A 10,653-nucleotide genomic window follows, 5' to 3' on the forward strand; every position below is an offset into this window, starting at 1 on the left:
GGAGCGCCTCTGCGGAAAGAGGCGGTTGCGACATGCTTCCGCGTCCGACATCGCGTCTCTTATTTACCAATTCGGAAGTAATGTAAATAATCGCGCCATCACGAACGCAATCGCGGCACGAATGACCAGGGGGGCCGATCTCTTTCTTTCTCTCTCACTCTCTCTCTCTCCCTCTCTTTCAGGAGACGAGGTCCACTGACCACATGAGACGCGCGAGAAAGTTTAGTCACAGTCGCGCACCGTCCGGTCACAGCGAGCGATGGGTCAATACTTGCACGTTCCTCGCGACCGTCCAGGTGTATCGCCTTCCGCACCATTGTCAACAAGTTCCGGATCTGAGACACCCACCCATCTATCGCGGCATTTTTGTTCGGTCTCCGCTTGGTCGCGATCAAGTCTCCCTATCCCTTTTTTTTTCCACCGCGTACAACCGAGTGACTCATTCCGTCTCTTAATAAGATCTATTGCCTCCTACCCCTCTCTATCCCCCTTAAGCTCGCTCGCTCCAGTCGCCGTAACCATTCTATTTTCCCCGCGTTTCTTTTTCAACACTTGGAGCGCGATACGTGGGAAACGGCATGTTCTACGTACATATTATCCACATCTAGCGCACACTGCCGCCATGATATGCGTGCGAAAATTAATCGCGCACAAACATTAGAGCTTTTCTATTTTAATAAATATTTATAGAAATCAAAGTAACCATAGAAGGAGCTCAGGGCCTAGACAGGGTTGTGGTGTCCAGAAAATTTTTAAATAAAAATATAAAGTGATAAATACAAGTTAAAATTGTACAAGTCTCACACATTCTTGAGAATTGCATGTAGTAATAGAATCTGTGCGTCTATTTCTCCAACGTGCTGCCTCCAGCCACGTAAATCCTGTTTAATTAACGTGCAGATTGAAAGAGGAGGAATCTCCGATGTATCCGACGCGTCGCGCCGGTGCGTACGGCATCTCACAACGGTGATTATGCGTCCGTGATAGAGGTGGTCGAGACGATGACGTACGTGGTGGTCGATTTGTAGAGGCTGCAGCAGGCAGAGGCGAAACGTTGATAGCGATCGTAGCGGCGGCGGCGATAGTGTTGGTGGGTACTTGAGGGAGCTCGCCGTTTCCCTTATTCCTTCAATCAACGTCAGCTGGGGAGGAGAGTCTAGTATGTACCGTGGGCAAATACTCGCATGCCCCGCACTAGAGCAGCATAGAGCACAATGACTACATCATCGTCGAGACGGCGGTTAGGCTAGACGCGTCTTCGCCCTCTCTCGGCAGACAATCATCGTCATCGATCCTTTTTCGATGACGTGGGCGACCGCTCGCTAAACAGCGATCGTGGAAAATCGTAATCTCTAATTTGATTCAAAAATTTAATTTCAACTCGAACAAGTTAGTTAATATCTCGATCAGTTATACCGAATTCTTTAATTGGATGTGTTTGTAGAAGAGATACGCGAGAACATTGATATTTTGCGAGCAAAAAGTACGAGGATAAAAACATTTCCGTATAAATTCAGAATACACCGGTCGATACTCCAATGATATCGCTAGCAAAAATAACGCTAAATCGAGAGGAAATTTAGTTAAGGAAAATCTAAAATGAACTCACTTGCGAACCTTCGTTATTTGCAGACTAGATCGAGAGATACTGCAGAGAAGTGGAGTTTTGTAAGAAAGTGGCATTATTTTTACAGTGACAGCGGTGTAATTGACAAAAATGCATATGTGAGGCACCACTTCTGGTACAGTTTGTAGAAATCAAAGTAAATACTGTCAGCGGAAATTGTGACATGGGAATTGGAGTGATGAAAAATCAATATCGACCGGTTAATGAGAACTAGAATAATATCCGCAAATTGGCTCCGGCCAATCAATGGTCGCTAATCAATCTACTTATCTCGACTTATCGGCGACGAGCGGAGAAAGATCTGATGGCGATAGGAAGGAAGAGGGCCGGATACGTGCTCGCGAGTGCGTTACGGGACGTCTAAACAAGCTGTTTAGACGACTTTAAGTTAACCCAAATTGACTCAATTGGATTAACCGAGCCACGGCTCAGCACACATATCCATTCGACATACTTGGGAACCGGCCCGTACCGGCGTCATCGTATCCGCGAGCGAGCCAGTCTTTCGCTTCTCATGCAAATAACGCATCGCGTTATTTCCAGCACTTTAGCCCATCGTCCCGTTTCTCTCCGGCGATCCCTTTTTCTCACACGCCTCGGGGTCCTCCCTCCTTCGCTTCGCGTTCGCGAATTTAGCTGGTTAGCTGAATTGACGGCGTTTGGGAAAATTGGCTCGTATCCTCATCGGGTGCGCAGCGTCACCCGATGGTTCGCTCCGCAGGAGGCCCTCCCCGCCGCCCTCGCCCCCTCCCCCGCTTGCTCTTACGCGCATAATGTGCGCGTACACGACGACCGAGACACGCGCACGGCCAATCATGCCGAGTGTCTTTCGAGCGGTGCGCGACGAGCGCGCTGCATCCTCCCCTACCGCTCCGTCGTGGTTCACCAAGAGCCTTCCGCTCCTCGAGCCGGTTCGTACATACGCGTGACCCGCTGACGCACGTCGTCCCCCCCCTACCTTGTGTCCTGTCTCTCATGTCAATTTACACCGGGGGCCGCGGAAGGAAGAGACGAGAGATAGGAACAAGCGGTGGCGGAGGAGAGCCTGTGCGAGGCTTACGTATGAATGTAGAATCGGAAGGGATGTTGTGGATTGGAGTGTCCGCTTCTTGGCCGACCCTCGACCCTCGGCGCGGCGTCGGGAGTTCCTCCTCTATCAGCCTCGATAGACCTCTTTCGCGTCCCCTCGTCTCCCTCACCCACGTCTCTTGGACGGCTCTCCATCTTCGTCATCGGTGCATTCCGACGCTTTTGCTCTGTCTTTCTCCCATGGCCGCTCTCCGCGATGGATCGTCGGAAGTCACCTTCCTCATTATCATACCAACAGGCCGCTCGCTCACTCGGACACAGCCTTCATCCTGTGCCCTAGTCACTTACGGCTCGCTGGTGACCAACCCAAGAGCGATCTGGTCCACGACCGGCCGTTCGAAAGGGCCGGTTGTAGATCGTACGAGTTAGCTCGAGAGCCACTGGCCTGGGGGACAAGACGCAAGTCCATTATACTCAATCACGGCGTGATTGGCTCAAACGATCAGACCACCGCTCGCCGCACTCGCTTCACTCCGCGGAGATTCGCGCGGACGTGCCACGTCGCATCTGTCTATGTCAAGAAAGGAAGATTCTGCTTTTCCGCCAATCGGCTTCCCCGTCTCCGAGGATTTTATCGCCGATTTATCAGCAACGATTAATTTACGCCAAGTAGCCTACAACAGATTTACATGGCGTTCGAGTTACCTCACAAAAAAATCGAGCCGGGATATTATCGGAAAACTTTGCAGCCTAAATGCCAAATTGTTTAACGAGGGGCATTCGTACGCGTTGGCTTCGTGCCCTGTGTTGATTACCAATAAACATCGGATCTGTCACTCGCTCTGGGGGGATTCGATCGATAGCTGACGGCGACCAGATGTTTCCAGCCTTAAGGGCGATCAAAGGTGCGTCGATTCTGTTTGCGGGACCCCGAATGTAGATCAAGGTCCAGCTGCACTAGAAGCCACGATGCCTCGTACGATGTGGAGCCCACATCATTCGTGTCTATTTATCCTCGTATCTATTCTCTTAGATCTTGGAAGCGTGGATGACTTTCGATCTCCCGTTGAGTTTTATTTTGGACGCGTTCGTTTTACCTTGCTGTTTAAAATCCCGTGTGCGTCGTTAACAAGACACACGAGTTAAATTTTTACGGACTTTCTGTAACGTTCGTATGGATTGCGCTGTATGTTTACGTCAAACACGTAAAAAAACACAATACGCTCAACAATATGCTATTTACTAGTTTCTCTAGAAAACGACAATGCGAGAGACCCCGTTCGTTCCGGGATACTTTTAAAAATAGCGGCTCCCAGACGCTCTCGCGGAGATACCGCGCCGTTATACGCCGCGCAAACATACGAAACTTTGGCAATTGAATATAATTAAGTAATCCTCGGTGCTCGATAATGCCCGCGGCATGATTGCCGTCGTTGCAAAAACTAGAAAACACGTTGGCCGACTGCCATAAGAAGACCGCGCCGCGAAATGGCGACGACAATAACGCCGGTAATCCTGGACGTTCTTGGTTGCCAATATGCCGCGAACGTATCTCCATAATTGCCTCCAAGAATAGCCCGTGGCCAAAAGACGGGGAAGAAAATACCGAAATCTATCTGCTAAATCTGCTTCTCCTCTTCGGCGATTCGTCCCATTCATTTGTGCTCTTTATTATATTGTATCTTTCTAAGAAATAAAAAATTGCGAGGGGGGGGACATGTTCTCGCAAAGAATTATTGACAGAGAAGGCAAGTCGAGGGTAAAGAAAATATCAATGTAGAATGTTAAAATGAGACGGTAGAAATGTTACATGGATTTTTCCCTTTTGAGTCCTTTACATTTTTTACGTTTCTATTTTTATCTTTTGCATGTCATTTTCATTTTTTACGCTTAAAACTGAACAAAATGAAGAAATTATCGGCAGACAGAAGTGAATGGATAATCGGGTAACGTCGGGGCAAGCGGAAACCGTTACTCCTCCCCCGGCACGAGCCAGCTTGTTCGCGTTCCTTAAGACGTTAGAAAGGCGAAGTCCGTTCAGCCCCAAGACGTTAGGGGAACCTTGGTCGGGTATAACAATGACAACAAGAAGCCGAAACGTCGGTTATGCCACGACGCGGCAGCTGGCACGCGCTCTCTCCGTATCGTAAGGAGGCATTCTTACCTTCTTTGCCCTTCTCCTTCGGCCTTCCTCCTCGATGGGGCGAGCACCCAAGGGGGAGCCGAGTCTCGAGAAGTTACCTCGATCGGGTATACAATCAGGGGATACCTGGACATTTAAATCGGGGACGCCACCGGGCGAACCACCTGAATTCTACCGAGGGGGCCTCCTTGATCTTGCAGTGTCGTCGGTAACGGGGGAGTTTCTTGGCTCTTGGAGCGTTTCAAGGTTACGCGTTTCCGCTCGCATTTCCCTACGCAAAAGTTATTTTACTCCCCGTGTAATTCACAGTTTACGCGGTTGTATTATGTTTGCTACATTATCTGGAAAATTTGATTCAGCACGGAATAAAAACGAGATAATTTGCTTATTTGTAAAACGCTATTAGACAATCGTTTTATTGCTTTTCAAGTTAAATCAGATACGGTATTACTGTAAACGATACATTTTTAACGATGTCTGTATTAATGAAATACAACTGATAAGCTTTAACAAGCTTCATTGATTTTACTTTTATACGATACTCGTAGATAAATATAAATACAGAGATCAAATTGACCGGCGTAATTAATTTTATAAACCGTTAAATTAATATAATAAATCATTAAACAAACGCGCGACCGTTCTCGCTGCATAAAGTTCCGGATTTCGATGCCCGCAGCATCGCATCCACGCCACTGAGGGCACAAAGACCGTTGTTCCTACTTCCTTTCCTGAGAGAGAGAGAGGACGAAGGGCGCCGCAGGAGTTTTTGTAGCCTTTAATATCAGACGTTAGCGTTTCCCACCGCGAGAAAGTCATGGGAACGTATTGGAGGAAAGGTCGTATAGAAACGTCTCCGAGATTTGCGATCGCACCTTGGGGAACTCCCTGACGATCGTCGATCTCACGCGAAGGAAACGTCATTGAACCGTTCACCTTTCTCCATCGCGGTACAAGTCTGTACGCCTGTGTATTTGTCGGAAACCGTGCAAATCTCAGCTGCACGAAACAGGCATAAATGACTGCTCTCCCACCGCCAGTGAGACGCGGGCATTCTGAAAGGACGAAACTTGCCGTTAGCCCGCGTCTTAAGTTGCATTCTTACGGAACTTGGTCCTTTGCCTCGCTTGAAATACGACGCGGAGCACAAGCTGGAACGCCGCGGCGTGAAAACTTTCGAAAAACACGGGCGCTCATTATCGCGTGCTATCCGCAACGGCATGAATGGGAACCGAAATCGAAATGAAAACGGCGAGAAGGTCATGCTCACGTGTCAGGAATAACACAAGCGTGGCGTTGACCCACATTGTTTTTGAAACGCGATTAAACTCATTGAAAACGACCGAAGGTAGATTAATGGCGTCGGGGCGCGTAACCGCGAAAAGCGGGGCAAAAAGCGAAACAAATTTAACGAGCTGTGAATTATGAAAATCGGTGACAGGCCGCCGCTTTTAAATGCTCTCTCGCGCTCTCTCCGGCTCGCGGCCTGCCGGCGCGGTTCTCGCTCTCCCTCTCGCCAGTTTGGTTTGGGCGCGTGCCAGTGTGTGTTGAATCGAAACGATTCGAATGCAAAATAATAATAAAACAGTGGGGCTCGTTGAAGGCGGGTGCGGTGGGCGTCGGGGGTGGGAGAGCGGGTAGACGACAGAGAGGCGGGGTCGACAGCGCATTAACGCAATTAACCTCCAATTAATAACACATCAATTGACACCCGGTCAACTTGTTGCATCAGAGCAGGCCGATAATATGCTGAACGCGTGTGAACCGTGTGTGTACGTACACGACGGGGCCGCCGTGTGCGCCGCCGACGCGTGTGAGTAGGTACCCCAGCGCGGCCGGCGGTACGTTTCGCTTGCGCGCGTGTGCGCGTGTCTACACGTTCGCGCTTAGGCAAGACCACGGGGACGTATAGGCCGCGGTGTTTGTGCGGTTTGCGGATGCGTGTTACGGCTACGAAGTACGTCTATCCCCCTACGCATCCCCCCGTCGTAAGGCATAACGACGAGACGAATGTTACAATAATTTTATATACCGGGAGGGTCGAGTCGCGTCTACGTGCCTAAGCGCCGTGCGTGCGTACATACGCGATGGACATGGACTGATGACCACAGTCGAGTTCCCATGCAACCCCCTGCGAGCGCTCTCACCACATGACACCTACGGGGGGTGGAATTCCGATGCACATGCCGCCGCTGTGTTACCTCGACAACGCCATGTGGGGTATGCGCGCCATGTGATGCTCACGTAGCAGCAGCTATCTTCCCTTATTTCTTCGGCTATTTCGCGAGGGAGGGTAACGAAAAATTGTTCGCACGCACGGGAGTGCAGCGGAACGCAAGTTCGTGCCTTTCGTCAAATTTGCTCGGTAAAATGTCGCGGCGTCCTTAAATCGTTACTCTCGCGACTTTTCACGCGTCGTCATCTACTTGAAAAAAAGAGAGAGAGAGAGAGAGAAACGATCACGTGATATAATATTGACTATCACCTTGAAGTTCCATCGAGGGCTCCCCATGCGTTAACTATCCTACGTATTACTTGCGGACCCTATTACTATGCACTATAATCACGCTTTGAAATCTACCCACCTGTTTAAATGGTAAATATCGTATGACGTACAGGAAATGATCATTGGTGACTTGCCGACGTGTGTTTTTCTTGCGCCTTAATAGTCGCTAATTCTATGACATATCGACTCGCGCACGCGATTAACTTCCGCACATCATTTCCGTAGTTTACCTATCGATTCTCTCGCAATAATACCGGTGACATTTTGTTCCCATGAGCCGTAAGATCTCAATTGTACGATAAAAATTGTCATCCTGTGCAAAAATGTACCTTTTATAACGAGAGGAAAAGAGCAGGCGCCCATTTATTCGAATTTGGGAGTATTTATTATGAAAAATCGGTCGCCGTATACCAGTAGCGGTAAGACCCTGTCTGCTTCCCCCGCGCTCGTCTTGGCGAACACACTCCTCGCGTGTAATTAGCTCGTCGCGTCTACTTCCGAATCGACGCAACAGTGGGAGAGTTCCTGAAGCCATTTCCGGCAGGACACCGGCACCTTTTTGTTTTCCCCTTCTCGTCCCACGCATGACGGCACACGGGGAAGTACCGATCAAAAAACGGGAAAGACTGAAGTTCGACCCCCCTCGAAGCGCCCCTCCTGTCCAGGTACAATCGTCGTCCCGTAGACCTTATCGAGGTCGACACCATATGTCACTTCTGGATGTAACGAGGGCCGCAACAAGCGCTGCACCCCTCTAAAGTAATTGCCAACGGAACTGCCTAGCAATTTCTCAGAACGAATCGCTCCTCTTCGAGGAAACGCCCGAGAACGCGTTAACTTGCTGTAATTGAACGTTTACGTAATAGTGCTTCAAGTGCACAATGAGGATGTCGACGATACTTTGAGTACGCGCGCGTCTCTCTATTCGCTTATGTCTTACAATAATCTGTCTTCCTGTTACGCAACCCTCGATCTAGAAGGAGGGAAGATATACCTATTATCGTTACGATGGTTGCTGAAACTTCGTTCAATACTTTACTTCTTAGCACTAGAAGTTTTCACAACATTCATTTGTAAAAATTGTAATATCAATTACATTTATAAAGAGTCTGGTCTCGGTAAAGTAAAAAAAAACATTGGTATTTTTTATTCATGGAATACAGTTTTCAGTAAACTTTCTTTACTTCGTGACACCTCACGCATTGTTCTCTGCAAACTCTTTTGACTTCTTGATACGTATTGGAACGAATATCGGGGTGTCCTCGTAGGCAGGGGGTTTACGCGTAGACGAACTATGGAATATTGTCGGCTTATTGAGCGCAGGTGCTTTAAACTGCTCAGCTGTTGCTTCGAATCTCGCGTACGTGTGCACAAACGCGTGTGCTCGTACGCTGTGTTAGTACATATTCAAGCTCCACACCGTAACGCATACGTGCAACTACACAAACGTCTCACTTACGCACTTATACGCAGCGTCAATTGAACTGCATGACGATCGAAGCTTCTAACAGGCCGTACCATTGACGAATGAAGAGCGATTATTTGCGCGCGTGGAGACATCGCAGCAGAAAGGGATTCTATTAAAAAATTTTGTGCCGAGTAAACAATTGTAACGACAATAACGAAATATTGTCACCTCGTTGTGGCGTTGTAATAAAAATCGGTGTGTTAGCGAGCGGCAAATTTATTTAGCGAAACGAAAACGTAAGGATCGGCCGCGTGAAAGACGCAGAAGAGCGCGACTCTATTTTCCCTCATCCGAGCAAGCCAGATGGGCCTGGTCTATGATCGAGCGAGCAATGAGCGGACTATCAATTACTTTTTGTGCCCCCCTTTCTTTCGCCGAGTATATCGACCGACGACGGTGTGCATCCCGCGGCGAAGAGACCGCTCTAGGCGGAACTGCTTATGTATCGAATAAGATATTCAACGCAGGTAATTTTCTTATGGCCGCTTCTCAGGCGAAGCCACCCCCTTCTTCGCTAGCCCCCTCGTAACTCACTATACTTTGAGTTTTTGCTTCTATCGGCCGCAGGGTGTTCGGACGAGGGTGAAACATATTGCTTGCAACTGTCACCCGCGGTCTGCTCTTCTTCTTTGTCGCCGTCGTCGTCGCCCTCGCCGTGGTCGATCACTGTATTTTTAACCGATAACACTTCGCACTCTTTTCTCATGTTCTATCGTACCGTGACGTCATCTCGCATAGAATTAATGTATTTTTTTTTTCTTCCGAATCGAATACCTGTATCTTGGAAAGTGAGAAATATTTTCTACAAAATTTCTGAATCCCTAAGAATCTGTCGCGATGCACACGCGCGTGTGTCCAAGTGCGAAACGATAGAATACTAAAATAGAATATTTGAGTAGACAGTGAAGCAAAAATGCACGCACGTATTTCTATCCCCGATAGGAAATACTTGCGAGGTACACGTTACGATTATGAGGATTAATGATGCATCTATAATAGTCCGGTTTAAAACATCGCTGCCATTTGATTTGCGGTTAAAATAAGATAAGCTAATAATAAGAGGAAACGACAAGTGTACACACCATCGAGAACTTCCTATCTACGGAAACGACATTTCTTTCAATACAACGGTCTATATACAGAGCTTAAAATACACTACCGTGTGCTATTATCGTTCCTTTGAATCGATTCTCTTACTGTATATATGTATATATATAGACAAGCGATATTCGTTTAGCCGACACAGATCGCTAAGATGAACCGTCGTCTTTCTATTTCAGACGTATCGGAGAATTGCGGCCACGAAAATCGAGACGAGGGAGCGAGGGGCACTTAGCCCTTTGGCGAGCTCGAAGGATGCAGCTCCCAGGCGGGAGCACGAGGATTCCGCCCGCGAGAATACCGGCTTCCCTTCTGGTTATCATCAACGGCAACAACATCGCAACGATTACCGGGAGTAAACGCATCGGTAGCAACAGCGGCGGTCCCGGTTATAACAATTACCGTAGCAGAAGTAGTAAGAAACACGACAGCAGCGGATACCGACCCGATAACGAATCGTATCTTCCGAAGAAGTCCCGCCATTCGGAGACGAAGGCGGACGTCCGGCATCAAGTCACCGAACAGCAGCCTCAGCCGTTGGCGTCAGCTTTACGGCGGAAGGTGCGGGGCGAGGAATAGTGAAGAGAAAGCACAGAAAAAGCGAGGAACGACGGAAGAAGAAGAAGAGGAAGCGCGAGAGAAGGAGAAGAAGGAGAAGAGGAGGAAGCAGGAGTTCGTCGGGGACGAGAAGGGTGCCGGCGTCGTCGTCGTCGTCGGCGGCGGCGGCGAAGAAAGCAGAGGAGGCGGCAGAGGAGGAGGAGGAGGAGGCGGAGGAGGAG

The 10,653-nt window shown here is 48.8% G+C and overlaps 1 protein-coding gene across 1 annotated transcript in view; it reads left to right on the forward strand.

The window, feature by feature from the left end:
• The window catches only part of LOC105567762, an 86,425-nt gene extending 76,098 nt beyond the window's left edge, over positions 1 to 10,327 (forward strand). The window contains exon 5 of the mRNA XM_012022875.1: positions 10,054 to 10,327. Within this exon, the coding sequence (XP_011878265.1) occupies positions 10,054 to 10,233 (180 nt within the window). The 3' untranslated portion in view covers positions 10,234 to 10,327. The remainder of the gene's footprint in view (positions 1 to 10,053) is intronic.
• The last annotated feature ends 326 nt before the right edge of the window (positions 10,328 to 10,653 follow it).

Source organism: Vollenhovia emeryi, unplaced genomic scaffold, assembly GCF_000949405.1.
Source record: "Vollenhovia emeryi isolate VEMERY1.0 unplaced genomic scaffold, V.emery_V1.0 DF939135.1, whole genome shotgun sequence".
NCBI classification, from domain to species: Eukaryota; Metazoa; Arthropoda; class Insecta; order Hymenoptera; family Formicidae; genus Vollenhovia; species Vollenhovia emeryi.